The 27,455-nt window shown below is 58.4% G+C and overlaps 3 protein-coding genes across 16 annotated transcripts; 2 read left to right on the forward strand and 1 right to left on the reverse strand.

Annotated features, from left to right (window-relative positions):
- Positions 1-2,798: 2,798 nt before the first annotated feature.
- OPRL1 (opioid related nociceptin receptor 1) lies at positions 2,799-20,910 on the reverse strand. Of its 9 annotated transcripts, XM_070472383.1 has the most exons (7): positions 20,778-20,906; positions 19,912-19,986; positions 13,774-13,925; positions 12,741-13,021; positions 10,314-10,575; positions 4,883-5,238; positions 2,799-4,784 (listed from the first exon to the last, which is right to left on the reverse strand). In XM_070472383.1, the coding sequence occupies exons 5-7, from the start codon at positions 10,544-10,546 to the stop codon at positions 4,261-4,263; spliced, it is 1,113 nt and encodes a 370-aa protein (XP_070328484.1). In that variant the 5' UTR covers positions 10,547-10,575; positions 12,741-13,021; positions 13,774-13,925; positions 19,912-19,986; positions 20,778-20,906; the 3' UTR covers positions 2,799-4,260. The 9 variants fall into 9 exon arrangements, with proteins under 9 accessions (XP_070328484.1, XP_070328487.1, XP_070328486.1 ...); XM_070472386.1 differs by lacking the exons at positions 12,741-13,021; positions 13,774-13,925; positions 19,912-19,986; positions 20,778-20,906 and adding exons at positions 5,428-5,509; positions 7,743-7,784 and having other exon boundaries at positions 10,314-10,378; XM_070472385.1 differs by lacking the exons at positions 10,314-10,575; positions 12,741-13,021; positions 13,774-13,925 and having other exon boundaries at positions 20,778-20,910.
- LKAAEAR1 (LKAAEAR motif containing 1) lies at positions 15,760-19,037 on the forward strand. Its single transcript, XM_020875327.2, has 5 exons — positions 15,760-15,800; positions 16,051-16,144; positions 16,682-17,082; positions 17,208-17,330; positions 17,407-19,037. Exons 2-5 carry the CDS (start codon positions 16,084-16,086, stop codon positions 17,464-17,466), a joined length of 645 nt encoding a protein of 214 aa, XP_020730986.2. The 5' UTR covers positions 15,760-15,800; positions 16,051-16,083; the 3' UTR covers positions 17,467-19,037.
- An 81-nt stretch (positions 20,911-20,991) lies between the features above and the next one.
- RGS19 (regulator of G protein signaling 19) lies at positions 20,992-27,196 on the forward strand. 6 transcript variants are annotated; one of them, XM_070472388.1, is made up of 7 exons: positions 20,992-21,076; positions 21,523-21,660; positions 24,207-24,313; positions 24,519-24,640; positions 25,933-26,007; positions 26,086-26,326; positions 26,400-27,196. In XM_070472388.1, exons 3-7 carry the CDS (start codon positions 24,284-24,286, stop codon positions 26,589-26,591), a joined length of 660 nt encoding a protein of 219 aa, XP_070328489.1. In that variant the 5' UTR covers positions 20,992-21,076; positions 21,523-21,660; positions 24,207-24,283; the 3' UTR covers positions 26,592-27,196. The 6 variants fall into 6 exon arrangements, with proteins under 6 accessions (XP_070328489.1, XP_070328491.1, XP_070328494.1 ...); XM_070472391.1 differs by lacking the exon at positions 20,992-21,076 and adding an exon at positions 22,642-23,112 and having other exon boundaries at positions 21,108-21,660; XM_070472390.1 differs by lacking the exon at positions 21,523-21,660 and having other exon boundaries at positions 20,994-21,076.
- Positions 27,197-27,455: the final 259 nt, after the last annotated feature.

Raw genomic sequence — 27,455 nt, forward strand, 5'->3', positions numbered from 1 at the left:
AGAAGGGCTGGCACTTGGACTCTCCTCTCTGACATGTGGCCTGAGGGCCAGACTTGTGCTGAGTCTGGGGATGGAGTGGAACACTGATGGACTGGCTGCTCAGAGACCATTTCTGCCACTGGGGAGGGGGACAAGGGCAGGTCTCTGAAGACAGCCTTGGTGGACCTTGGCCAAGACCCCCACTCTTGGCCCCAAAGCCCCCAGGTGCTCCCACGCCTGGGGCTCCAGCTTTACCATTCCGTGAGTTGCCTGCCTGGAACCCAGTAACCTGGGCTCTTGTATGGCCTCAGGTTGGCTTTGGTCCTTAGGACATGGCTCTGGCCAGTCTGTCCAGCTGGCAAGCAGGACCCACCTTTCAACACCCCATGAGGCGGCTACCAGGGTGCGTAGCCACCTTCCCCAACCCAGGCACATGGAACAGCTCAGGCACACCACCCCCCACCAGCCTGAAACAGGTCAGCGGCTACCTCCATCCTCTCATCTTCCCGACCACATCATATTAGCAAGCTACTGCTTGATGACAAAATTTCCCCCCAAACTAGTAGCTCAGAGCAACTCTGCTTGCTCACAAAGAATGTGGGTCAGGAACCCCAGGGCAGCTCTCAGCGGGTTCCAGTTCAAGGTCTCTCCTGGGATTTCAGGCAGGACTTCAGCTGAGGACCCATTCACCAGAAGGCTGAACTGCGGCTGGAGAAGCGGCTTCCTCACAGGCCACTGGCAAGAGGCCTCACTTCCTGGCCAGGTGGACTGTCCACAGGTAGCTCGGGCATCTCCCAAACATGGCACCAGGTGGGTCTCCAGGGCAGCATCGGAGAGACAGCCAGGGGGGATCCTCCACACCATCAAGGCCTATCTAGGAAGCCACTCCGCTACTTTCTGCTCCTTAGAAGCGAGTCCGCAAGTCCCCCCCGCCCCCCGACACACACTTGGGGCTGTGACCTTCTCCAGCCTCTCCAAGAAGAACCAGCCGTTCTCCAGAAGACCGGCTTCCTCACAGCGTCTCAGTCACACCTCTCCAAGCAGCAGCCGTAATTACCTCGTTTGCGCTCATCCTGCGCCCGGTGAGCTCCTTGAGAGGAGAACTGAGACTCCCACACCCGAGCTGAGACCCCATCGGCGCAGCAAGGTGTAAATGCGCTCAGCGGGAACGCGGAGGGCGGGGGCGGGCTGTGTCTGCGGGAAGCGCGGGCGGGGGTGGGGGGACGACAGGGGGGAGGGGCGCCGCGCGAGGGTCTCCCGTCCAGTCCCCAGCAGAACATCTCAGCACTTGGGGGGGGGGGGGGGGGAGCAACCAAGCCTCCTCAGCGGACCCCACACTCTTAGTTCCCCGAGGTGGCCCCCCCACTCCCACAGCCGAGGCGGGCAGATCGGCCGGCCAGGCGGTCCACAGGCCCCGCCCAGACGATGGGAGGGAGGGTCTTCACGCCAGACACCCAGCGTAGGGGAGCCAACCAAGAGGGAGGGAGGGGAGAATGAATTACAGACCCCCGGGGAAAATGCCGCCCCCCCTCCACGCTGAAGCTAGAGACGGGCTGGGGAGCGGGGAGAGGGTGTCCCCAAGCTCTGGGCTCCTGATCCCATAGGTCCCCTCCCCCAGTCCCCAGACATCCCCCACACTCCCCCACTGCTGGGACCCGGCACAGCACCGCCCGGCAGGGCCCGTGGGTGGAGTCTCCGCGGGCCACAGCGCCCCTGGTGGTCAAAGTCCGGAGCGCCAGGTGAGCCCGCAGCTTCCCGCGTCCAGCCCATCGGCTGACCCTTCCCCAGTCCCGCCTTCCCCGACAACCCCGTGAGGAGGATTGCGGTCCCTTCTGTGCAGGCAAGGAAACCGAGGCTCGCAGAAGACGGGGGACTGACCGTGCCCAGCTGGTGGGGGCAGGGCAGGGACCGTGCGGAGGTGCGGATGCAGACTGGGGGAGGTTGGGAGTGGGGGTGGGGCTGGAGGAAGGCGGGGGAACCGAGGTGAGGTCGGGGTGCTGGTGGGGAGAGAGAGCGAGCCAGACCCACCCCCCTTCCGAGGTCCCTTGGGCTCCTGGCCGGCCCCTCAGCGCCCCAGGACTGGAACGAGCGCAGACGTGGCGTGGGCCTAGTAGGCAAGATCAGCGCAGCTTCCAGGAGCCCACCCGGAGCCGCCGCCTCCGCCGCAACCTAAGTGCCCCCTAGCTAACGCCCACCGAGTAGCTCCTCCCTCCTAAACTTTATTGCTAAAATTTTGTGTTACCCGCAATTTGCTTGTCATTAAAACATACTAAAACCGGACATTGGCCCCTCTGCCCGTGTCCAAGCACTGCCATCCGGCCCTGTCTCTGACAGGGTTTTCTGCCCAAGGGTTAGCCCGCGTGGAACTGGGCCATTGCAGGGACCAGGAGGATCTCTGAATTTCAAGGCCACCAAAGGAGCAGTGCTGTCCGTCTGTCATCAAACTACCTTGGAGCCACCTGAGGAAAGGGGAAGTGGCGAGAGTGAGGTGGGGGTCTGCTGAGACTAAATGCTGGTGAAGAGAACCCGGCCCCCTGTGGGGGACCACCCACCAACTCGATCCACAGGAACCGCACTGGCTGCAGGAGCACAGAGTCAGTGCTTGTTTGGGGAGAAACTCTGTGCTGAAGCAAAGGAGACAGGTCCCAGCACATCATAAATTATTCGACCACTTCCCAGAGTGGAGGCCTCCCAGGAAGACCGTTGTCACACACACAACCTGGGCAAGTGAAGAGCAAGTTGGCATCTCATGCCCCAACCCCAAAAAAGCTACTCCCAAAACCCCCCACAGGGTCAGAAACACCTTGTGGGCAGAGTGCTCTGACCAGCATGCAGGGGTTTATTCTGACCCTCTGTCATGACCCTGGAGACAGTTCAGGGCAGTTTACATGCAGGGGAAATCACACTCTCAGCATGCACAGATACACGGAGAGACGTCACACAGGCATAGACTGACACATCTTTCAGCGCTGGCGAGAAAATGCCACAGTTGTAGTGGCTCTGGTCCTCCCAGCCTGCCGCTGCTGGCGGCACAGAGAGGCCCACCCTCCCCAGGAACAACCCCACAGGGCCCAGGACCCCAAAGCAGGAGAGGCCAGTCCAGAGTCAGCGCCTCCCCCTCTCTGCCTCGGGTTCACCTGGCCAGGTCTGTAGCTCAGTTGGCAGGTGTTTCAGCAGCCAGTCTGCATGAAGAGCCTTTGCCAAGTCACCGACCTATGGGCTTCATCTGCAGACCAGAAGGGTGCTTCTCTAGGTGGCCATAGTGGGCAGGGTCCCCTCGGCCCAGATAGTCCTTGCAGCCTTGCTCAGGTGGGCCCTCCAAGCCCCAGCTCTCCTACCAGCTCTGCACATGAAGCTGTGCTCTGACTGGGCACTGCTTAAGACAGGTTGTAACAACAGGAAGGTCCCCCCACCCCCAGACAACTGAAGGCCTGAAAATTAAATAGTGGTCAGTCACTGGGGATGCAGAGCAGAACCTGGCCCACTACCGTCCTTTCAAGGCCACCAGAACAGACAGGGCAGAGGGTTCTGCCGTTGACTTCAGATGGAGTCTGAAACGAGGGATCTGAGAGGGAGGCTGAGGGGGGAACGGGCACTCTAGAAAGATCACCGCAGAGCCATCCCCACTCCCTGCAGCTGAGACCAGGCACAGGGGCTGCTCCACAAATGACAAAGGCCTGCTGTGGTCCTGGTCACCGTGCACACCTGAACAGCCATGTCTGCAGTGCAATGGTTCATGTGTTCTGGAGGCAACAGGCTTGCTGAGAAACCTCCGAAGGAAGTTCCACTCTCAGAACAAGTCCCACTGCCTGGGGGTGCCCGCTGGACTCTCCAGGCAGTCCCATGCCTGTCCGGCTGCCCAGAGGAGACACTGCAAGGCTCCTAGCAGACAGCACACAGCATGAGGGCACATGAGTCTGTACAGCTGCAGTTACACCTCCAGGTGTGTGTCCATCCACAGCAAGATGTTGAGGGAGAAACCAGAAGGGTCCATGAGGCTTGACAATGCCAGCACACCTCTGGCCAGGCAGTCTCACTGGTTGAGTCCATGCATCCGCCCCCTGCCCTGCACTAGTAGGACCAGGGCTTTGAGGGCGGCCGTACTGCTCTGACCTGTCCCATGATGGCAGCAGATCCTCCGAGGCCACAGGGCAACCCAAGGAGGCTGGTAATGCACAGTAACAGTGCGTCAGCCTAGAGAGCGGTGACCTGTGTGAGCTCTGTGTTGGGTGTGGATGGGCTCTGTGGGCTGACAGGCACCATGGGCAGGTCCACGCCTAGTCATGCTGGCCGCGGCACCGTCTCGGAGGTCTTGTGGGCGAGAGCCACGTCCTTGGCAATGCTGCGCACGCGGTCAGACACCTGCATCTCCCGTCGCAGGGTTGATGCACAGCAGAACTTGCGGAAGCAGGCTTTGAAGTTCTCATCCAGGAAGGCATAAAGGATAGGGTTGAGGCCACTGTTGACATAGCCAAGGGCTGTGCAGAAACGTAGGATGGCCACCGCGGTCTCACTACCCGGCTGGACACCCAGCCCTTGGACCAGCACGAAGACCTGGACAGGCGTCCAGCAGCCCACGAACACTGCCACCACCACCAGCACCAGTCGCGTGATGCGCCGCAGGTTCCGGTCCTTCTCCCGGGAACCTGAGAGCAGGCGGACGCCACGAAGCCGCCGGATCATCAGGCTGTAGCAGATGGAGATGATGAGCACGGGGATGATGAAGGAGAAGAGGAAGATGCAGATGGCAAACACGGGGCCCCAGTAATCCTGTGGGGTGGGGATCTCCACCAGACACTCGATCTCTGCAGGAAGAAGGGCAGAGTCAGGGCAGGTGGGCAGGGAGGGAGCCACCCAGAGCTAGGGCAGCAGGGAGCTGGGGAGGAAAGGCCACTGCACTGACCTTCATCCTCAACCTGTGCTGAGCCCATGATGGCAACAGGAACACCGACAATGGAGGCCAGGGCCCAGATGGCCACGTTGACGGCCTGGGCCTTGCTGGATGTCCGGACGTCGAGGGCGCGGATGGGGTGGCAGATGGCCACATAGCGGTCCACACTCATGGCAGTCAGCGTGAAGGTGCTGGTGAACATGTTGTAATAGTCGATGGCAATGACTGTCTTGCACAGGGCATTCCCAAATGGCCAGAAGCCCAGGAGGACATCTGTGCCCTGGAAGGGCAGTGTCAGCAGCACCAAAGTGTCTGCCAGGGCCAGGTTAAAGATGTAAATGTTGGTAGCTGTCTTCATCTTGGTGTGTCTGCAGAGAGGACAGGAAAGAAGGCTTCATTTGGCCTGCGAGACCTGGCAGCAAAGGGCAAGGGGCCCTTCTTCTTGGCCATCACAGGGGGCAACCACTCTGACCCCTGTCAAAATGTAGGTTCCTGGGCCCAGCCCAATGACATGGAGCCTGGAGGCAAAGATTTTAACAAGTTTGTCAAGTACTTACAGTATTTGAAACAGTTCACAACCTAAAGACTGGTCTGCCTTGGAAAAGATGGGTGTGTGGGCAGACGAGTATATGCCTGACCCTGCATAAGAGCAGAGGAAGAATTCGTAAGACAAAGAACCTGTCCTCCTCCCTTTCAAGCCTACCCCAAGACCCTTCTTGGACCAAAATGCTGGCCTTCCACCACCAAAGGTTTCCAGGGACTCCAGAATCTGTAAGAATACACCAAACCAGGCCTCACCGTTGCTTAGCAACCAAGACAGAAGATGGTGACAGGAAGGGGATGGATGCTAATGGGGTCTGATTGTATCCAAGAACTTGGCACAGGGCTGGGGAAATTGTGGGTGCTTAATATCTGCTGAATGAATTAATTCATTATGGTGGTAGAGATGGTGGAGATGGTGGTGATAATGGTGATGATGCTGATGGTGGTGGTGGTGATGGTGGTAGTGGTGGTGGTAATGGTGGTAATGGTGGTGATAGTGCTGCTGTTACTGCTACTCTTAGTGGTGGCAGTGATGGTGGGGGTGATGGTGGTGATGGTGGTGGTTGTGGTAGTGATGGTGGTGGTGGTGGTGATGGTGGTTGTGCTGGTGATGGTGGTGATGATGGTGGTAGTGGTGGTGGTAGTGGTGATGGTGGTGATGATGGTGATGGTGGTTGTGGTGATGATGGTGGTGGTGATGGTGGTGGTGGTTGTGGTGATGATGGTGGTGGTGATGGTGACGGTGGTGGTGACGGTGATGGTGGTGGTGATGGTGATGGTGGTGGTGACAGTGGTGGTGGTGGTGGTGGTGGTGGTGATGGTGGTGGTAGTGGTGGTGATGGCAGTGGTGCTGCTGCTGCTACTCTTATTGGTGGCAGTGATGGTGGGGGTGATGGTGGTGGTGACGGTGATGGTGATGGTGATGATGGTGGTGGTGGTGGTGATGGTGGTGGTGGTGGTAGTGATGGCAGTGGTGCTGCTGCTGCTACTCCTACTGGTGGCAGTGATGGTGGGGGTGATGGTGGTGGTGATGATGATGGTGGTGGTGACAGTGATGATGGTGGTGGTGGTGGTAGTGATGGCAGTGGTGCTGCTGCTGCTACTCTTACTGGTGGCAGTGGGGGTGATGGTGGTGGTGACGGTGATGGTGGTGGTGATGGTGATGATGGTGGTGGTGACAGTGGTGATGGTGGTGGTAGTGGTGGTGATGGCAGTGGTGCTGCTGCTGCTACTCTTATTGGTGGCACTGATGGGGGTGATGGTGCTGGTGACGATGATGGTGGTAGTGACGGTGATGATGGTGGTGGTGGTGGTAGTGATGGCAGTGGTGCTGCTGCTGCTACTCTTACTGGTGGCAGTGATGGTGGGGGTGATGGTGGTGGTGATGGTGGTGGTGGTGACAGTGGTAATGGTGATGGTGGTGGTGGTGGTAGTGATGGCAGTGGTGCTGCTGCTGCTACTCTTACTGGTGGCAGTGATGGTGGTGGTGATGGTGGTGGTAACGGTGATGGTGGTGGTGGTAACAGTGGTGATGGTGGTGGTGGTGGTGGTGGTGGTGGTGGTAGTGATGGCAGTGGTGCTGCTGCTGCTACTCTTACTGGTGGCAGTGATGGTGACGGTGACGGTGATGGTGGTGGTGACGGTGATGGTGGTGGTGACGGTGATGATGGTGGTGGTGATAGTGGTGGTGGTGGTGGTGACGGTGGTGATGGTGGTGGTGGTGGTAGTGATGGCAGTGGTGCTGCTGCTGCTACTCTTACTGGTGGCAGTGATGGTGGGGGTGATGGTAGTGATGGTAGTAGCAGAGGTAACAATGTTCCATGTCAATTAGGCTACCATGAACAAATCTGGGGTTTAGTTCTGCATCTTAGAGAGGGATTAAGAATAATCCCAAAGAGGCCTTAATTATGACAGAATAACAATGATAATGACGATGGCAGATGCCTGTACCAAGTTCTTCATTTGAGTTTTATCTCATTTAAGATTTCAAAACTGCTAGTTTGATGCCCACCCTGTAAATAAGGATATTCAGGTTCAGAGGATCTAAATGGCCTTCTCAATGCCTTAGGGCTGATGAAAGGAAAAGTGGGTCACAAGAACTAGGAGAGAGGCCACAGACAGGAGAAAAGATTTGCCAAAAACACACCTGATACAAGACTGCTAATACTCAACAATAAGAGGCAACCTGGTTAAAAAATGGGCCACAGACCTTAACAGAAACTCACCAAAGAATATACACAGACAGCAAATACGCACATGAAAAGATGCTCCACCTCATATGTCATCAGAGAAATAGGAATTAAAACAACAGTGAGATACCACCACATACCTATTAGAATGACCAGCATTTGGAGCTCCAACCCACTAAATGCTGTTGAGGACATGAAACAGTACAGCCACTTTGAAAGACAGTTGGTAGTTTCTTATAAAACAGATTCTTTTCATAAGATGCAGCATCACCTACCCTTTGATATTTATACAAAGGAGTTGAAAACACACCCAAATAAAAACCTACACATGGATGTTCACAGCAGCATAATTCCTAGTTGCCAAAACTTGGAAGCAACCAAGATGTCCTCCAGTAGGTGGATGGATAAATAAACTGTGGCTTATCCAGAATATGGAATATTATTCAGCAATAAAATGAAATGAGCTATCAAGCCATGAAAAGACATGGAAGAAACTTACATGCATATTGCTAAATAAAAAAAAGCCAATCTTAAAAGGCTACAGACTGCATGATGCCAACATTCTGGAAAAGGCAAAACTACAGAGAGAGTAAAAAGATTAGTGTTTGCCAGGGGTTGGGAGGTAGCAAGGCTGAGGAGGATTTTTAGGGCAATGAAACTATTTGGCATGATACTATAGCTGTAGATAAGTGTGCAAGCTCAGTCATGTCTGACTCTTTGTGACCCTGTGGACCGTAGCTCACCAAGCTCCTCTGTTTGTAGGGTTTTCCAAGCAAGAATATTGGAATGGGTTGCCATTTCCTTCTCCAGGGGATCTTCCCAACCCAGGGATCAAACCCACACCTACGTCTCCTACATTGGCAGGCGGGTTCTTTTACCACTAAGTCACCTGAGAAGCCTCATAATTGTAGATACATGTCATTATGTATTTGCCCAAACCCACAGAAAGTATAACACCAAGAGGGAAACCTAAGGCAAACTATGAATTTGAGGGAATTGTGATGTGTTGATGTAGCTTCATCAGTTGTGAAAATGTCCTATTCTGGGAGGGATGTTGATAATGGGGGAGTTAGGCCTGGGGACCGGAGGGCAGGGACTATATGGGAAACCTCTGTACTTTCTGCTCAATTTTTATGTGAACTCTTCTAAAAAATTGTCCTTAAAAAAGAGCAGGGCCAGGCTTTCCTGGTGGCTCAGTGATAAAGAATCTACCTGCCAATACAGGAGACACGGGTTCAATCTCTGATCAGGGAAGATTCCACATGCCATGGAGTAATTAACCCTTGCACCACAGCTATTGAGCCTGTGCTCTAGAGCTCAGGAGTTGCAACTACTGAGCTGTGCACTGCAACTACTGAAGCCCGCGCACCCTGGAGCCCATACTCTGCAACAAGAAAAGCCACTGCAATGAGAAGCTCATGCTCCACAACTAGAGAGTAGCCCCCACTTGCTGCAACTAGAGAAAAAAGTCCACGCAGCAATGAAGACCTGGTACAGCTAAATAAATGCAATTAAAAAAAGAAGGGACAAACCCACCCCCAGATGCCACATTCACCCACAGCAAACCCTCCAGCCACAAGAGGCATGTGAGTCTGGTACCATGGTCTCAGCAGTGAGGGAGGGGCGGCTGCTCCTCACAGGTCTGTGTCTGAGTGCACAAGTGATACACACCAGCACATACAAATGTACAAGGGCATGCTCAAACACATGCACACATATGGACACAGACACAAGGGCATGTGCACATGTACACACGTGCACTGTGCGGCACACTCACCTGTGCACACATGCATGTGTTCATGCTCATTAATGTCCATGCTCACACATACAAACATGTGTGCTCACATGTATTGTGGCCATGTACACAGATGCATGTACAAGGTGCAGTACACACTCATGAGTATGCACACACCCAGATGTGCACACACTCTCATGCATGTACTCATGAACACTCACATGCTCACACATGCATGTACACATATGCACAGACATATACATGTGTGACCCCATGCAGTCCCAATGCCATCCCCACACATTGTTCCCACCCTGTCCCCACACTCTTCCCCCATGCCCTTACCACTCCAGTTCCCCATGCTGTGCTCTCACGCTGTCTCAGCCATCCTTCCATGCTGCCCCCACACTGCCCCCTGTGATGTCCCCACACTGTCCCCTTATGATGTCCCCTAGCAGCTTAGCTGCCACTCTTGACCCCACGAACATTCCCATTCTGAGCACCAGCAAATGCTGGAATCGGCCCAGACACCAGCAGTAAACTCAGCCCTGGAGCTGGCGGAAGGGGCTTCATGCACCTGCCCTGGCATGGGCCCTTGACCACACCGACAAGAGCTGCCTCCTGAAGTCACTGGGGGGCCCATGAGATACTCGCACAGCAGCTTGGCCAGGAGCCTGACCCATGGCTGAGACCTGGAAGTCATCTCTCAGGAGTCAGGGTGACACGCCATCTGGAGCAGAGTGGCACCTCCTCCCGCATGCAGACTACCCCCTCCCTGTGCCAGGCGCCTCCACCCCGAGAAACTGAGCACCCAGGGCCTCAGGACTGACCCTGCCCAGTGACAGGGTGACCAGGAACTGAAGGGGGAGGGGCGGAGTTCCCCTGCCAGGCCCACCCAGAGCAGGCCCTTCTCCATGCCCCTTGCAGCTGCCCAGGACTCACCTGTAGGAAACTTGGGGGAGGGGGACACCCAGCTTACCTGAGGATGACGTACATGACGAGACAGTTCCCCAACAGCCCCCCGATGCACACAGCCAGGTAGAGCCCCACAATGGTGACCTTGAGCCCAAGGGGCAAGAAGGCGCCGTGGCTGGCGTTGAGCAGCAGGTGGGGGGGCAGCAGGCTGTGGTTGGCGCTCAGGAGGGACAGGTTGCCCTGCAGGTGCTCCTGGTAGAGGACCTCCCAGAACGGAGCAGGGAAGAGGGACTCCATGCCAACACCCGCACAAGAAGCCCCAGTCCCTGGGAAAGCACAGGGACACGTGAGCACAGCACCCCACACCTACCCAGCCCCAGGCCACAGACGTGGAGACACATGCATGTGCACACACAGATGTGCGTGCACACACACACACACACACACACACACACACACAAAGGAGTAGCTGGAGACATGCAAATGTGTATGCCCAGACAGGGACACGCAAACACAGGCGACATGTGCACACTCAGGGACACAGTCTCAGCTGGCCTGCGGCTCTCTCATGGTGTGCGTGGAGGCAGCTACACCAGGGACAAACGTCTACCCACAGGGGCTCACGGACACATAGCACACACACACACACCCAAACCCACCCTCGTGCACATGCAGGCACAAAAACAACGAAGACACACCCAGAAACACCTGGAACACAGGACACAGGGCAGCCAGTGCAGGGCCTCCACCTGCCCCTCCCCAACCCTGCCTGAGAGCCACAGCCACCCTGGGTCCCCTCCACACCAGCCCTCAGCGGCTCAGCCTTACCTCGGTAACCTCCGTGGAAGCTGGGACCCCAGAGACCCTGACTCCCTTGGCCAACAGCAGAGCAGGGCTCGGAGCGCCTGCCTGACTCAGCCCTGGGTCTGGATGGGGCTGCGGCTGCCGCACAGTGGCAGCTGCTCCTGCTCCTTCTCAGACGCCAGACCAGACGCAGCAGCCTGGTGCGGAGCTGGGGGAGGGGAGGAGGCTGCAGCTCCACCGCGGGAGGGGCCGTGCAGGCTGGAGGAGGGGGCCCCAGGCTGGAGGAGGACAGACGCGAGGACCAGGGTACACCCTCAGAGATGAATACCAGAGCTGGGCTTGGACACATGGACACAAGAATACAGCTGCACCCAGGAACTCAGACACACACACACACAAAGACACACAGGGACTTGGAGACAGACACACAAGGACACACAGAAACATATGAAAACATGGAACAGAGACTTAGGGGGACGGACACAGACAGACAGACACGGAGTCCCGTCTCACACAGAGACAGGGCCTTGAGTAGACTTGGACCTACCCTGGCTGGAGTTCGGTGCCCAGAACACTGCCCCTCAGCTAGGCTCCCAAGGCTGGTGAGCCAAAGTGGGCTGGCAGGTGGGGGCCCCTGCCCAGCCAGCCCCTAGCAGATCAGAACCTCATAAACAAGCAGGATGTCTGACTGTCCAGTGTGCCCCTGGGCCTCCTGTGTGCCAAGCCCATCATGAGCACAAGCTCGTCCATCCCCACTACCCCTGACCATTGCCCTCAGCATCACCTTTGTGCCCACAAGAGAAGTAAGCCTCAGCTTCTCAGCAGTATGAAGCCACCTGTCGAAGTGGCAGAGACAGGGTTCAAACCCAGGTCTGTCTGCCACTTGGAGACACACCAAGGGCAACTCTGCCACAGCTGAGTCCCAGAGAAACATTTGGGCGTCATTCCCTCACAGCCTGGGTCCCCAGCGCCCACACCACTGAACATGCCTCCTTCCCAGCACTGGGGTCACATGTCATACGGGTGACCCCTGAGCAGAACTGCCAGCCCTACCCAATCATGGGGTCGTTCTTCCCGCCCAGGCTCTGCCCACACAGCCCGGACCCTGCTTGGAGCATGTGTCTCCAAAGATGGGGACCTGGTTGCTAGGCAACTGGCAGCAACGTTGCTAGGATACCTGGAGAATCAGGAGAGGACAGAGCAGACAGATACCCTAGGACTCAGCATCCCAAGCTGTCCCAAGATCTCTCTCTGGATCTTCACTGCAGTCAACTCAGGGACACGTGAGGAGACACGGGGCACAATCACAAAGGTAATCAGGACACAAGACTCACAAACACACACAAAGATGCCCACACAGGCGCCCAGGGAAAGGCACAGACACAGCTATGTGCTCAGAGATGCACAGACACCTCTGACCCACAAACACATGGGCCACAGCCACGCAAACCCACACCAGGGTGCATGTGAGTCACATGGCAGACACGGGAGAAGAAGCAGATCAAGGTCTCAGACACCCCCGGGACACATACACGCATCACATTCTCCAGGAGAAGCTTGAAGCCCTTGGGGGCCCAGCAGGGCAGGAAGCCAGGGGGTCTCAGCCTCCTGCAGCCTCCCCAACCACACTGGGCTCCCCAAGGTCTGAGCAGCCAATCCCCTCCCACCCCTCACTGTCTGGGCCCACCTGGCCGCCAGCTTCTGGAGATGCATTTCCTAATGGCCTTCAGCCTGAGGGAGGGGTTGAGCTAGAAGGCTGCTGTGCGGCTGAATGTGAGTTCCGGTCTGGACAGATCTCCCAGGAGGGCAAATCAGATAGAGAAAGCATAGAGGGTGGTTGCAGGTTGGTGGGTGGCCAGGCTGTGGTGCTGATGACATCCCCTGGAGATGGCAGCCCCCCAGCGTTGGACCCTGGTGTGTTCTCACAGAGAGGGCTGGCCCAGGAAATGGCCTCATCTTTCTGGACCCCTGCATAGCCAGGATGAGACACAAAATGTATGTGTCATAGGTGGGGCAGCAAGGAACACATGTGAGCATTTGCATCAAAGTAAGACAACCCCCCAAACACACACACCACACGCAGGCAAAACAAAACACACAGGGGCACCAGGGACAGCCCAAGACACACAGCCTCCACAAAGGACAGCACCAATGTCCACAAATGCAGTGACAGCCTGACCAGGGCTGCTCTTGGAGGTCACAGGCATTTGGGGCAGGACACAGGTCCCAAAGTGCCGTTGACACCCACAAACACCTCACTCTTGCACCAGGGACCCAGGCCCATCAACGCCAGATGGCACACTGGCTGCTGCCCCTTCGTCCCCACATGTCTCACCACCCCTGAGCAGGGCACAGGAATCAAAGCACAGTTGCTGGCAGCCTCCAGGGAATTCAGCCATCCCCAGGGAATTCAGTCACCAGACTAATTGTACTGTTAAAAGGTAAAAGGATTTTCATAATTCTGGGCTTCTTCATAAAATATTACTTTTTCCTTGTGATCTTAACTTCTTAATATTTGCATACAGTGACAGAGAATTGTAGGTTTGTGATATCATGTTAAATTTTGCAGCCATTTAATAACACTTATTAATATTATTTCAAAGTTTTATTTCCAGGCCCTGGCATTGATCCGCATGCCCTTAGATCTCAGCACTTCCATCTGCCCGTGACAAATACAAGACCTGGACACAGAAACAAGCAGATGTGGCAGGGTATCTCACACTGGCTGGCCCAGACAGCGAGAGCACCTCCCATCCCAGGAGAGTGGGGAAGATGGTGGAGAAGCAAGAAGAAGCTCCACTCAGGAATGTGAGCTCTGCCAGCATATGGCCCCTCGGGAATCAGGAGGAGAGGGTGTCAAAGGTTCTCAGTCCTACAAAAACAGAGGGAATCCCTTCTTGCAGGAGAATGTGCCCATTCCCCACACCCCACATCCACACCATAACTCCCACTCCTACAAGCCTCTTCCCCCTGGAGCCCCCTGGCCTGGGCCCAGGGAAGCTGAGAAGAGGGCCCAGACTTCTGGCTCAGAGAACTCCCTCCTGGGGGAGCACCAAGTAAGGGCTAGAGGTGGCCCCAGCCTGGGTTTCATATATCCAGGAGGCCTGCCTGAAGGAGGCAGCCTGCTAAGTCAGCCTGCCTAAGCCCTCACTGCTTCTTCTGGAGCCCAGAGACCTTTGTCTTCAAAAGCCACCAGGTGTAGAGTCACGGATGTAGAAAACAAACTTGTGGTTACCAGGGAATAAGGGGGGAAGAGGGGATAAATTGGGAGATTGAGACTGACAGGTACACACTACTTTAGAAAAAAAAAAGTGGATATATGTATATGTATAACTGATTCACTTTGCTATACACCTGAAACTAACACAACACTAAATCAAGAACACCCTTAAAACACAAAATTTTTTTTTTTAAGCAGCAGCAGCAGCAGCCCCCAGGTGAAGCTGAATCCCAAGGCCTAGTGTGTTTGTGTTAGTCGCTTAGTCGTGTCTGACTCTTTGTGACCCCACGGACTGTGGCCCATCAGGCTCCTCTGTCCATGAAGTTCTCCAGGCAAGAATACAGGAGTGGGTTGCCATTTTCTTCTTCAGGGGGATCTTCCCAACCCAGTGATCGAACCCAGGTTTCTTGCATTGCAAGCAGATTCTTTACCATCTGAGCCACCAGGGAAGCCCTATCCTAAAGGAACCAGCCCAGCAGCAGGAAGGGGAAGGTCCCAGGGACAGCTTCTCATAACTTGGGGATGGGAAGGATGGACTGTTTCTATGCAGTTTCAGGAAGGGGGTGGATGGCATGCCAGCTCTGGAGATATGGGGCTACCGAATCAGAGCTTACCCTCTCACCGGAAGCCAGAGCAAACTTTCAAAAAACAATGGGAACAGTCAACAGCCTCCTTCCAAAAGGTCAGAACCTCAGCTGAGACCCACCCCCACCAAAGCCAAGACAGTCCCTCCCCTCAGAGACTCAGGTCATGAGCTCCCAAAAAGGCACCATCCACAGGCCCAAGTAGACAACCAGGAATGAAAGGGAGAGGCATGTCAGCACTGTGGGAACCACTAATACATGAACAAATTATGGACCTAATGCACTAGTTCTGGTCTAACATAAACTGGAATGAGTTCATGGATTAATGAATCTGGAAGAAACTGATGAGTGCATGAACAAATTAAAGAATCAAATTAAGTGAATCAGTAATAAAATATCATGAAACTCATAAATACGTAGATAACAGGATTCTAGGAGCCAGGACCCAGAGATTCAGAGTTCATCAAAGCCTGAGTCTTAGTCTTAGACCCCTAGACCCCAAACTTACCCGGGGAGAGGGGAAAACCCCGTGTTCTGCTGTGGGAGGCCTCTAGGGCCATGCAGAGGGGAAAAGGGCTCAACTTGGAAGATGTCCTCAGAGCTGCGCCCCTTAACCCCAAAACTGGCCAGTAGACAGCTCTCCAGCCAGGAAGCTGAGCCCACAGCCCGTGGAAGAGCGCCTCTGGGGCTCCTCAGAAAACAAAGAGCCTGCACTCTGTCTGGAAAAGCTGGGGTCATCTCCCCCAGCGTCCTTAGAGCTGGAAAGTCCCTCAGCGCAGGTGTCCAGGGCATCTTCGCTCTTGGACCAAGGCTCTAACTGCGCACCTTCCGAGGGTCGCCCCGCCCCTGCTGGCATGGGGGAGGGGCGGGTCTCCTGGTTACCGAGCAACCGTCAACAAGTCCCTGAGAGTCCCGGCTGAGTTGGAGGCTCAGATCCGAGAAGGTGGAAAGTATGGGGTGTGGGGATGGGATGCAAGGGCTCGGGGCACTCCACTGCCCGCTGCTAAGGATGGGGTGGGGGAGGGAGCGGCCGTCAGCCCCTGTCCCAGTGTGGGCCGGGAGCTGGCCTGGGGTCTGTGGGAAGGGCTGGGTGAAAAAAGGTGCCCTGTAGGGACTTCTGGGTGTTTCCCTTTCCCACCTAGTGGGCCCTCCCTCCCCACCCCCCATCTCCTCCCTGGGCTCCACTCCTTTAGGCCATCTAGACCCAGAGGGGACAGGCTGGGAGGATGGCATCTCCCCCACAGCAAGCCAGCTGTCCACTGGACTCTGAGCCTCCACCGCACACAAGTGAGACCTCCTACAGACAAACTGACCCACATAAGAAAATCAAACACACACACACATCTCCCAGAAAAGCATGAGTCGTCTGCTCAGACACAAGGAAGACCCACAACCTATATCTCCACTCCTAACACTAAAACAGAGGGACCTAAGGCCAACGCAGGTGGTGGGACTAAACACAAAGAGGGTCCGGCATGGGGAGTGTCCACCAAGCCTCACCCAGAGCAGTCTCAAGCAGTCTCCACCCCTGGGCAGTGCTTGAGGTCAACTCAGGGGTCTCAGCCTTTTCTCAGTGGACAGAGAAACAGACCCGGGGCAGGAAGGGAGTGGATCAGAAAGTTCTAGCGAACTGCCGGAGTGAATAGAAAGACTGAGCTGACCGGGACGTGTGCGAGGTTGGGGTAAAAGTGCAGAGATCAGAGGTCCAGGCCCTAAAGTGGGTTCCGCAGGGTCCAGAGGGTCTGGAGCTGGGCGCCCAAGGTGGGCCCAGGTCAGGCCAAAGGGGCGGGCGGCAAGGGCTGGATGTTGTCTTCCCTCCACAAGGTTCAAGGATGCAGCTGAAGCCAGCTAAGGAGACCGGGAGGAGGGGCCCGCGGGAGCGAGCGAACAAGGGCGAGCAGGAAGCAGGGGCCCGACTGGGGCGTGCCCAGGCGGAGCCCCCCAGGCCGGGCTGGGCCCTCACGCTGGAGGGGCTGGCGGCCATGCGGCCGGCGCAGCGCCGCAGCCACCTGCTCTTCGGCGACGTGCTGGAGGACGTGCGCGCGACCTCTTGCCTCTTCCCGTGCGAGTCAGCGGAGGTGGGGTACCGCATGCCAGACTCGCGTGCGTGGACGCTGCCGCTCGAGCCACCCGCGCAGCGCCAGGACCGGCTCCTAGGCGTCCTTAAGGCCGCCGAGGCCCGCGGCCGAGTCCGCGCGCTCCGGCTGCGCTACGCCCGCATGCGGGTGAGGCAGGCTCGGGGCCTGGGCGGGGGGAGTCCCGGGATGGGAGCGCTACAGGCCAGGCCGGGCACCCGTCGTCGCTAAGGCTCCGCAACAGCCCGGCCCCGGCCCCGACCCCGATCCCGCAGGCGGAGGAGATCTCGCTCCTCATTCAGAGCCAGAGGTCCGCGCGCGCCGCCATCCGGCTGGAGCTGTTCCTGCCGCCGCAGCTGAAGCCCACGAGGATCCCAGACCCCCTGGACCGGCAAGAGGTGCCCGCGAGCCCGGGAAGGGGCGGGAGGGAAGGCCCGCCCGCACCCCGAGCCCAAGCCCCCTTTTCCCCCGCAGAGGAGGCGAGTGGAGACCATCCTGGAGGAGAAAGTCCACGGCAGCATCTTCCCACGTTGATAGCGATCCCACAGCGCGAAACCGCGCCCCACCCTCCTACATAAAGTCTCATATGCCAACCACCCCCCGGTCTGTACGCTTCCCCTCTCTAAGTCCCCCGGCGGAGGGAAGGGGTTAGGATGGATGCTGGGTCTCCCACATCCTATGTCACAGGACATCACGGTACACAGGATGCAGCTCCGCCAACGAAGTGGAAAGGTGCAAATAGGCGGACATCAGATTAACAGCGGGCAGGGACATCCCTAACCCCCCAAATCCCATGCTGCCCCCAGCTGGCAACCTGGTGCCCTGTGAATTCGTGGGGGTCTCCAGTCTGGCTGTGCCAGGAAGAAGAGCCTGGCTGGGCAAGTGTTGCAACCCCAGAAGTGAGGGCAACCTCAGGGAGAAAGCAGGACCCCTAGACCACAGGCTATTCCATCAGAGGGTCAGAGAGGAAGCTGACGTTCTGGGCAGGAGAGTGACTGCAAGAGCCAACGCTGGCCTTCTGACAAGAGTCAATGCTGGCCTTCGGACAGTCAGCTCTGTCTAGGAGGATCTTCAGAAGACAGGGAGACTGGGGAAGGGGAGATCTCTTAAGGCAGACCTCTGCTTCTTATTGAGTCACACAGTCGTGTCAGACTCTTTGCACTGTGGACTGCAGCACGCCAGGCTCCTCTGTCCTCCACCATCTCCATGAGTTGCTCAAATTCATGTCCATTGAGTCGTCCAGACAGAAAGTCACCCTCGATTTTCCTTTCCATCCTGATAGTCCCTCTCTGCCCCTTTGATTCCCCCTTACTGGAACACACACACACAGAGGACAGGAAGGACACCACTCCTGTCCCACTTTGACAAACCCACATCCTGCAAAACCTCTGGATTCCAAAGAACATCCTTAGTTTCTGGACAGATTTCCCCTTCAAGAATTTACTTCTCTCCCCAACACAAACTCTTTGCAGAGCCTGGGATTTCTCTTAGCCGGCTCTCCTTTCTCCTCCCTCTCGGCAGTCCAGCGGGTTATCACAGAGGTGGGGGCCTCACACAAGGCCATCCCCTGCCGGAAGGCTCCAGCAGAGTCACCAGACTACAGCAGAGAACTGGTCCTAGAGGGGTGCATCCTCTACCAGCAGAGGCCAGAGCTGGGGTCAGCAAGGAGTTCTGTTCAATGGCGGCCAGTGCCCTCCCTGACCAGGCTCAGGATGGGGACCAGAACCCTCCGTGTCCCCAGCAATCGCTACCCCCACACAGGACACCTGGCCAGTTCTGAGCTGTTGCACCCTTGGCCTTGATCCAAGCCAGAACTGTGTGTGGAGCTGAACTCTGGAAGCTCCAGGAGAGATGAGGGAGCTCTCTAAAGGAGGGCAGGCAGAGAGAATAAGGAACAAGGGAGAGAGGGTGACTTGGGCATGGGACAGAGCAACGTCTCTGTCCCAGAGCAACAGCCACTTACGTGCTGACATGTGCCAGATGCCAGCTGGCCCTGGCTGCCCTGGTTAAGCTCCCTGCGATCTGAACCCCAGCATTCCATCTCTGGGGGAAGTGTCAAGCACTGGAATGATTTCATCTGTTTAGTAAAAGCACATTTTACTTCATCACTCCTCTGAGCCTCCATTTCTTTGTCTCTAAAAAGGAAACCTTAATGACCTCACATGGCACCATGGCCCCAGGTGAGTGCTCCGTAAGAGAGGGGTCACTCTAAACAGGTAGGCACTGAAGAGCAGAGGACGAGAGAGGTGCACACAGCCCTGAGGAGCCTTCACAGACAGCGCTGCACCAGGTGGGGGCTGGCACAGGGGATACCCTTTGATCACCCCACCAGGGAGGCGGCCTTAGTCTGGAGAGAACACCTCGGAAAGGGGCCGAGGACATTGCTGCAGGGCCTGAAGGAGATTTCTGCAATGAGAAAGCAAAACATGCAAGCCACAACCCAATGACTGGAGGCTATAAGAGATCAGGGTGGGGGGGATCCCCAGGGCTGGGAGCTCATGCTCTAGACAGAGGGTCCTGGGTTCAAATCCCACCCCCAGTGTTACCCCAGGAGAAAAGTACGCCGACCCCCACCACATCCAGCTGCCCCGCACGTCTCAGGATGCAGGTGGAGATGCCATGTCAAGCATCACAGCATGAGCATGGCTATGTGAGCCGGACTAAGTGTTGGCCCATCTTTGAAGGCCTTACCTCTTGGGGCTGTTATCTAGGCTAAATAAGAAGGAGCCACCTCTCATCTGGGAAGGCTTCTGGCCTCTGCTCCGGCCCAGCCAGCCTGTCAACACGGTAGCCTCTGGACACACAGCATAAGAGGCTCCCCAGCCCGCGGGGCCTCTCCCTCCTCCCTGGCCTTGGCCTGCACTCTCTGCAGCTCAGTTCTGCCTAGCTGCTGCTGGCTCCAGTTCTATCCTTTGCCAAGCAAGATGCAGGTCTGAAACACCCGTTCTCTGCGCTGTGATTCTCTTTAGCCCTCCTCACCTCTCACCCAGTCTGCAAGTCCATTTCTTGTCTGCTCCGCGGCTGGTCTGTCCTGCCCACTGCCAGGTCCCAAGGCTGACATGTAGAGAACACCCAAACATTTGCAGGATGAAGACAGTATGTAAACTCTCCCCTTCCCTTTATATCCCCAAGAGTGCTGAAACACGTGAGTACATATAACTTTGTGCAACTGTAGGGCATTTTGTGAGCAGGCCCGGGGACCAAGGGATAGGAGCTGTACGCGCTCTGAGGCCGGGGGACACAGACACTCTGCAGACCACTTCCAGAGCAGGGTCAGGGCAGTCCAAACACGGGCCCACAGCATGCTGGGATAAGGAATTTAACTCACATCTGTACCGAGTCATAAAATACGAGATTTGGCCAAAGAGAAGACACAGGCATTCCTGGCAAAGGGGAAGGTGTGACTTTAAACTTTAGAACATCTTGGGGTAACTGGAGGGGTTGAAAGGGACTCAGCCGGCCACGCAGACAGGGACTTCGGCGACCCCATATATAAGAACCATTCCCCCCCTCCGCCCCCCACAACAGTGGCGCTGCAGCCTAGGAACCGCCTTCCTTGAGAAGGCCCTACAGCACGGTGACTGACAGTACGCCCTTAACCCTGTTTCACAGCGAAGGATACTCAGTGCCAGAGAGCCAAGCGATGGCCCGGGAGTGACCACGGAGTCCAGTCGTTTCCAGCCTTCTCTCCCTTCCTCAAGAGGGGCAAGCAGCCTATGGAGTCGCCCCCTTCCACCCCCCACCCCCACCCCCATAACGGCAACGCTGGACTGGCCCGGCCACACCCCCAGCTGCCGCAGAACCACTTCAGCCGCTCCGGGAGCCAGAGGCCCCAGCATCAGCACCTCATCTCCGCGGGCCACTCTAAGCGACAATGGGGACCCATGCGCCGCGCCGCAGCGCGCGGAGCGGTGGGGAGGGGGCGGGTGGGGCGCAGAGCCGGCAGAGCTCGGGGCGGGGCGCGCCGGGCGGGGCGGGCCGGGCCGGGCACCTCCCCGTGCGAGGAAGTCCCGGCCCCGCGCTTTGGGGAAGTGCGGCCGAGGCGCCTGCGCACTGCAGCCTGCGCCCGCTCCCCGACGATCCGGCCGGACCTCGGAGCGCGCGGGCCGGCGGCTGAGGCGCGAGCGGCTCGGGAGCGCGGCCGGTGAGTGCGCGCGCGCGCGGCGCCCAGGACGGCGGCCCTGCCTCTCCGGCCCGGGGCCCGTGGGCTGTGCGGGGCGGGAGCTTCGGAAACCGGCGTCCAGATCCGCGACCCAAGGACTCCCGCCGCGGGGTCCACGTGGACCCTGGGCCGCGGCGGGACTGGATTCCGTCCCCGCGCGTGGGGGAGGGGGCGTAGCAAGCGGGTTCCCCTTTTTCTGCAGCTCAAAGCCTGGGGAAGTGATTGCTCAAAGTGGGGGGGGGGGGGCCGGAAGAACCCAGGTTTCCGCGTCTCCCGTCCCCCCTTCAGCCTGGTGGGGAGGGGCCGAGGCGGGACACCCGTACTGCCCCCGCCCCCACCCCGCTGGATCTGGCAGCCACTCATCCCCGCCAGTCGGAGGGGAGGCGCTGCGCCCCCGGCCCGAGCTGATCGGGGGCTTCTGGCGCCAGCCTCGCTCCAGAACGCGCAGGAGGACCTCCTGCCGTCTGACTTGAGTCCTGCTGCTGCAGTGCACGCCCCTTCGGCAGCCAGGGTGGGGCCCAGAACGACCTGGCCCCTCCCGCCCCCACCTCGCCTTTGGGTCGCTGGTGAGTGGGGCGCGTGGCGAGTTCCTTGAGGGTAGGGTGGGGGCGTCAGAGGCCGGAGAAAGGGGCAGACTTCCCCAGGCCAGACCCTATTAGCTGAGACAGGGAGAGAGAAAAGTGGGTTGCCCCTGCCATTGCAGAGGTGGGCTGGGGCGAGGGTCACCAGGGCTAGGAAGATTGGCCTGCTTTGGAGCCGCTAGGCTGGGACTTCCCTACCAGCCCAGTGGTGGAGGGGCGGGGGCGAAGCAGACAGGAAAGGTGCTGAGGAGGATGAGAGGAGAATGGATCCCCTCTGGCAACCCCCCTCACAAAGGTTATGGCATTTTTCCCTGGGATTGTCACATTTTCTTATTCTTTTTTTGGACTGGGCGGGCTCGGGGACGTTCTTTTTCCTTCTGTGGAGCAGAGCAGCAGCTGTTCCCGAGGGAACCTCTGTCCCCAGAGGCCAGACTTACTGCCCGTCCAGCTTCTCCCATCCCAGATCTAGGGGCCAAAGACTGGATGGGGCTGGGGAAGGGGAAGGAGCCCCCTTCCACATGCCCGGATGAGGAGCAGGAACCCTGAATCTGATCCTGTACCCCCACCAGGAGAGAGAGCAGGTGCCCCAGAGGCATAAGTGGTCCCAGCCGACCTGGGGATGGTGCAGGGAGCCAGGTCCAGGGGTGGGCGACAAGGTCCAGGGCCTACAACCAGGGCAGAGGGGCGGCCTCTCCCACTCTCTGCCACAAACTCGGCCCCCAGCACCTGGGCGCTGCACTCTCAGGCAGGTCCCCTCCTCCAGTTCAGGGATGATTTGGAGAAGGCAGGCTAGGGAGTTTAATCTTCAGGGAGCTAGGGGGCGGTGGGGGGGAATTGGGGCCCTGCCCCCACTCACAGTGGGTGGAGATGCAGAGGAGGAAGAGCCGCTCTGCCTGGGGAAGTCACAGCCTGACTGGGGTACAGCTACCAGACCTCAGAGGTTGCCACACCCCTTCCTTTCCCTAGAAACTTGACCCCTGCGGGAAGGCAAGCTGTGGGGCTGCTGTTTCCCCATCTTGTCTGTTTGCTGGAAGCTTGATGGTCCACCTTCCCCTGATCCAGGGGAAGCCAGGCAGGCGGCCAAAGGCCAAGACCCCATGGGCCCCTACACCTGGCCTCCAGATCTGGGTCAGGGCAGGGGCCTCTACATGCTCAGACTCTGGTGCCTTCAGCGTGCATGTCTCGGGCTGTCACCTCTGGGCACCAGCACCTGGCCAGGAGACGGGACGCCGGGGATGCCCAGCCTGTGGCCGCCCTGGGGCCCGTCCTGCAACATCGTTTTCCTCTCCTGCCATCGCAGACCCCAAGAGGCCAACTGAACCAAACAGGCACTGAAAGGCCAAAGCTGAGGAATGGGGGGCAGCAGAGAGAATGTTCATTTAATGAGAAAATAAAGTGAAACCAAGTCGTGAGCCTCTCGCGGCGGGGTTTCAGAAGGTCCGCGCCCCAGACGCGCCAGGGGCCGCCCCTGGCCCCGGGGGAGGGGGCGGGATGCCTCACCTGGGCCGAGGTGGGGGTGGGGTGAGGGCAGGTGGGAAGGCGTTCGAAACTGCCTCCTGGAGCCTGATTGGCCGCCCCGCGCCTTGGTCGCCGCGTTCCCAACAGGGGCCGCTCATCCGGGTGGGACTGGGCACCCCTCGCACGCCCGCACTGCGGAAGGGGAAGGTGCGCCCCGATGCCGCTCCGAGCGGAAGGGACCCCGCGGCTCCTACCAGCCCGGGAGCAAAACGCGCCACCGCCTGCCTGCGTCAAGGCCTGGGGCCGCAGCGGTTTCCGCAGCCTGGGGATGGGGAGGGGAAGGGAGGCTGGGAGACCCGGAGGTGCCAGTCGAAGGTTGGGTGCGGGAGCGAAGGTTGGGTGCGGAGCCAGCGTCCTGGCTGAGAAGGCGGCGGTGCCTGGTGACTCTCAGCCCTCCTCACCCGTTCCTGCTGCACTGCCTGCACCCTTAGGACGTCCTGCCTCAACCCCAAGTCCTACTCCAGGGCTCCGTGCCACAGGCCTGGTCTGCTCCCTCTGCAGAGTCCCTGGGAGCAGGCGGGGGGTCCTCCAAGGCCCAGCAGCCCTTCCGAACTCCTGGTGGGAAGCAGCCTCCCCACCTCCCACCACCCATCCCCTGGAAAACCTGGGATGGAGGGAGCTGGGATGGAGGTTCCAAATGTCTATCATCACCCCTGAAAGCCTCAGACTCTGGGGGCCTGCAGCCCCCTGGGAGGGGCCAGGAGCCGGAAACCAAGAAAGAGGAACCCCTGCTTCCGGCTTCCCAGGGAGCAAGCAGATGGGGGTGTCCCAGAACCTCCTGTGGAGATCTTGTCTGGGGTCCCCTCCTTCCTGATCCCCATCCCCTCACAACTGTGGTGTAGACTAGAGTGGGGGTTGGGCCTGGGCAGAGTAGTCTGGAGGTGGGAGGCCGGGGAGAGCCTGTGGGGGTGGGGGGCCAGGGAGGCAGGTAGGCAGAGACTCAGAATGCCTGGCGGGGTGCAGGCCAGGGCAGGTGTCAGGTTCTCAGTGAGAACCCCGGCCTCTCTTCTCAGACCCCCAGGCTGTGGTGACAGGAACAGGTGTCCTGGAACAGGCACCGCGGAGCCCTGGCAACTTCCTCCACCCATCCATGCCCACCCCACCTGAGGCTGAGAAGCAGGTGGGCTGCCTCCACCCTGGCCTCTGTCCCTTGGGGGGTGGGGGCTAGGGCATGACTAAGAGTTCAGAGACTCTTGGACATCTGGGAGGCCACAAGCGTCATAGCCCTGGGAGCGAGCATGGCCTCTAGTGGGCAGTTGGGGCTGGAAAGCGGGTGGTAACCATGGGCTCTGCCTGGAGGCTGAGGCAGCCCTGTCTTCCCCCAGCAAACAGGGCCAGAGGAGGCGGACCAGCCCCCCTCGATGTCCAGTCATGATGCGGCCCCCCCGGCTCCCCCCAGGCGAAACCCCTGCTGTTTGTGCTGGTGCTGCTGTTGCAGTTGCTCTTGGTATGTGGGCCTGGGGAATGCTTCATGTGCCTGGTGGGGAGGGGGCGCTGAGCAGACCTAGGATCCAGGACCCTGCTCCTTAGCCCTTAGGAGGCTTTTGAGGCATCACCTCCAAGTAGGGTACCCCTGCCACCCACAGCACTTAGCACCCACAGCACCAAGCACAGGGGCTTGGTGACCAGTGGTCAGTGCAGGTGGTATCCACATGCAGGCACCTGGCGTGCATGCGTGTGTGTGTGTATGTATCTACTATAAGCTAGCTGTGTGTTTCTACTCTAAGCTGGGGGGTGTGTGTGTGTGTCTACTGTAACATGTAGGCACCTGGCGTGCATGTGTGTTTGCGTCTCTGCTGTAAGCTGGGGGGGGGAGGGGGGGAGGTGCGGTGTCTGTCTTGTCTGTCTGTCTGTCTCTGTAAGCTGGCCCAGACTAGCCCTGGGGACTAAAACAGAACAAGACAAAAGCAGGTCCTACAGACCGTCAGGTGGAGGTGCTTTGAGCAGAGACTTGGCCCTGGGACAGTCCCTGGGTGGGGGCAGGCATGGAGCCTCCAGGGGTGAACTAGTTTCTAGGCACCTAGGGAACCTCTTGGGGTTTTTGTGCCTTGCAGAGGCATATGGCCCTTTGCAGATTTTCAGTCTTTGGCTGTTGAGTGGACAGCGCTGAGGGGACCCAAGTGGGGATCAGCTGACCAGCCAACAACTGAGACCTGAGCCCAGGCCTGAAACAGAGAAACTGCCTGGGGTTAGAGATGGGAGGCCATGAACTGTTAGGACCCACTTAGCCTTTGCCTGTAGGGACCAGGAGAGGAGTTTGGCATCTGAAAGGTGGGGGTAAGGAGGGAACTGAGTTCTGTCCAAACCCTGAGTCTGAGATGTCCTTAGCCGTGTCAGTGATCCTGGTGAGAGGTCTGGCTGGAGGTGTGGACTTGGAAGCCATCACTGATGCTGTGCTTGGAGCTAAGGAGGGAAGCAGATCCCCTGGGGAGAGTCAGGGGTCAGACACACGGGCTGGGCCTTCACCACATCAGTGGGGTTTGCAGAAAAAAGCAGCAAGGGTCTAGGTCAGGCCAGGGAGGGAGGGAGGCTGACACCTGGGGCCTGTGAAGCCCCGAAGGCAAGAAGACGGTCCCAACGCAGGACCAAAGGCTGGGAAAGCAGCAGACCCACCTGCAACAGGTTCACCTGTGTGTTGAGAGCCCCGAGGCCTCCTGCCCGTACTAACACCTGTGTGCAGAGTGTCCTGCATGCATACGTGTGCCTGGAGGACAGTGCCACCGTCCCCTCTGCCCGCAGGAACGAAGAGCGGCGGCGGGCCTGGCGAGCCTCGCGGGAGAGCAGGCTGCAGCCCCTTCCCAGCTGCGAAGTCTGGTGAGTCTGGCCCTGGGGCTCTGCGCGGGAGGGGGCGGAGCCTGATGCGGCCAGCTGATGCCCGGATGCCCCCCGCAGCGCCACGCCGACGCCGACCCCAGAAGAGGTGCGAAGCTGGGCGCAGTCCTTCGACAAGCTGATGCACAGCCCCGCGGGCCGCAGTGTATTCCGGGAGTTCCTGCGCACGGAGTACAGCGAGGAGAACATGCTCTTCTGGCTAGCCTGCGAGGAGCTCAAGGCCGAGGCCAACCAACATGTCGTGGACGAGAAGGCCCGGCTCATCTACGAGGACTACGTGTCCATCCTGTCCCCCAAGGAGGTGCGCCGCGCCGGGCCCGGGGTGGGAGGGCCGGGGCGCCTCCGCGCCCCTGACCGTGGCCCCTGTCCCGCAGGTGAGCCTGGACTCCCGGGTGCGGGAGGGCATCAACAAGAAGATGCAGGAGCCGTCGGCGCACACGTTCGATGACGCACAGCTGCAGATTTACACACTGATGCACCGAGACTCCTACCCCCGCTTCCTCAGCTCCCCCGCCTACCGCGCCCTGCTGCTCCAGGGAGCCTCCCAGTCCTCCAGCGAGGCCTAGGCTGCCCATGTGGCCGCCCAGATGTGGGACGCCTCCCGCGGCAGAGACTCCTTTCATGAGAGCGCTTCAGCAGGTGTCAGGCACACCCACCAGGCCCAGCACTCTGGTGTGGTCCCAGGCAAGAGTGCCAGGTGCAGTGCCAGAGGCCCCTTCCCCACCCGGGGGATGCAGTGTCCCAGGGTCCGGCTGAGAGGCAGGTGTGAGTGCCTCTGAGCCCAGGCGACCTTTCTTGAATCAACCATCCCCTGCCTCTGGCCACGGAGCCCTCCTGCTGGGGTTCCCACGTGGGGAAAGGAGGTACCTTCCCTGGAAGCATCCTGGAGCCACAAACCTCACAGGGTCCCTGGGAAACCCTTTCGTGGAGAGCAGACCTTCTGTTTAGATCTATAACACAAGGAGACCTCTGCCTGGAGCCGTCTGTACCCTGGGATCAGACTGAGGACCTCAGAACAAGGCTCAAGGCAGCAGGACCTGATTTCTCTTTTATATGATCATTGAGTTTAAACCAGGAAACATGGCACTGTGTGTCTTATCAAAAAAGAAAATGTTTTCATATTTAACTCCGCTCCTCTTACTCCCAAAATAGAATCTTATTATTGAAGATATTTTTAAAGCAAAAGTCTTTCCTCTCTGAGAGGATGAGGAGTTGTCTGGGACCCCCAGCAGGGGCGGAGCCCTGCCCAGTGCAGGGACCAGGTGCTCAGCCCTCCCCGTTTGAGGGCCTGTGATCAGGTAAGTGCAGCCCCCAAGGCACCTTACCATCAAAGCTGGCAACACAACAAGAGGCACTGGCCAGGTCCTCGGCAGGCAGGGTCCCTGGCAGGTATCAAAGACTGTCTCCAGAGGCTGGGCAAGCTGGGGCAG

This window comes from Odocoileus virginianus, chromosome 9 (genome assembly GCF_023699985.2).
Source record: "Odocoileus virginianus isolate 20LAN1187 ecotype Illinois chromosome 9, Ovbor_1.2, whole genome shotgun sequence".
Taxonomy (NCBI): domain Eukaryota; kingdom Metazoa; phylum Chordata; class Mammalia; order Artiodactyla; family Cervidae; genus Odocoileus; species Odocoileus virginianus.

Excerpts from the sequence above, each read along its gene's own strand:
- OPRL1 (XM_020875382.2), bottom strand. The coding sequence starts at position 11,402 with ATGTGTCCAAGCCCAGCTCTGGTATTCATCTCTGAGGGTGTACCCTGG. Across the intron at positions 10,576-11,077 it reads CTTCCACGGAGGTTACCGAG|GGACTGGGGCTTCTTGTGCG; the intron begins GTAAGGCTGAGC and ends GTGCTTTCCCAG. Across the intron at positions 5,239-10,313 it reads GTCATGTACGTCATCCTCAG|ACACACCAAGATGAAGACAG; the intron begins GTAAGCTGGGTG and ends TCCTCTCTGCAG.
- RGS19 (XM_070472388.1), top strand. The coding sequence starts at position 24,284 with ATGCCCACCCCACCTGAGGCTGAGAAGCAG. Across the intron at positions 24,314-24,518 it reads CACCTGAGGCTGAGAAGCAG|CAAACAGGGCCAGAGGAGGC; the intron begins GTGGGCTGCCTC and ends GTCTTCCCCCAG. Across the intron at positions 24,641-25,932 it reads TGCTGTTGCAGTTGCTCTTG|GAACGAAGAGCGGCGGCGGG; the intron begins GTATGTGGGCCT and ends CTCTGCCCGCAG.
- LKAAEAR1 (XM_020875327.2), top strand. The coding sequence starts at position 16,084 with ATGGCATCTCCCCCACAGCAAGCCAGCTGTCCACTGGACTCTGAGCCT. Across the intron at positions 16,145-16,681 it reads TGAGCCTCCACCGCACACAA|GTTCAAGGATGCAGCTGAAG; the intron begins GTGAGACCTCCT and ends TCCCTCCACAAG. Across the intron at positions 17,331-17,406 it reads ACCCCCTGGACCGGCAAGAG|AGGAGGCGAGTGGAGACCAT; the intron begins GTGCCCGCGAGC and ends TTTCCCCCGCAG.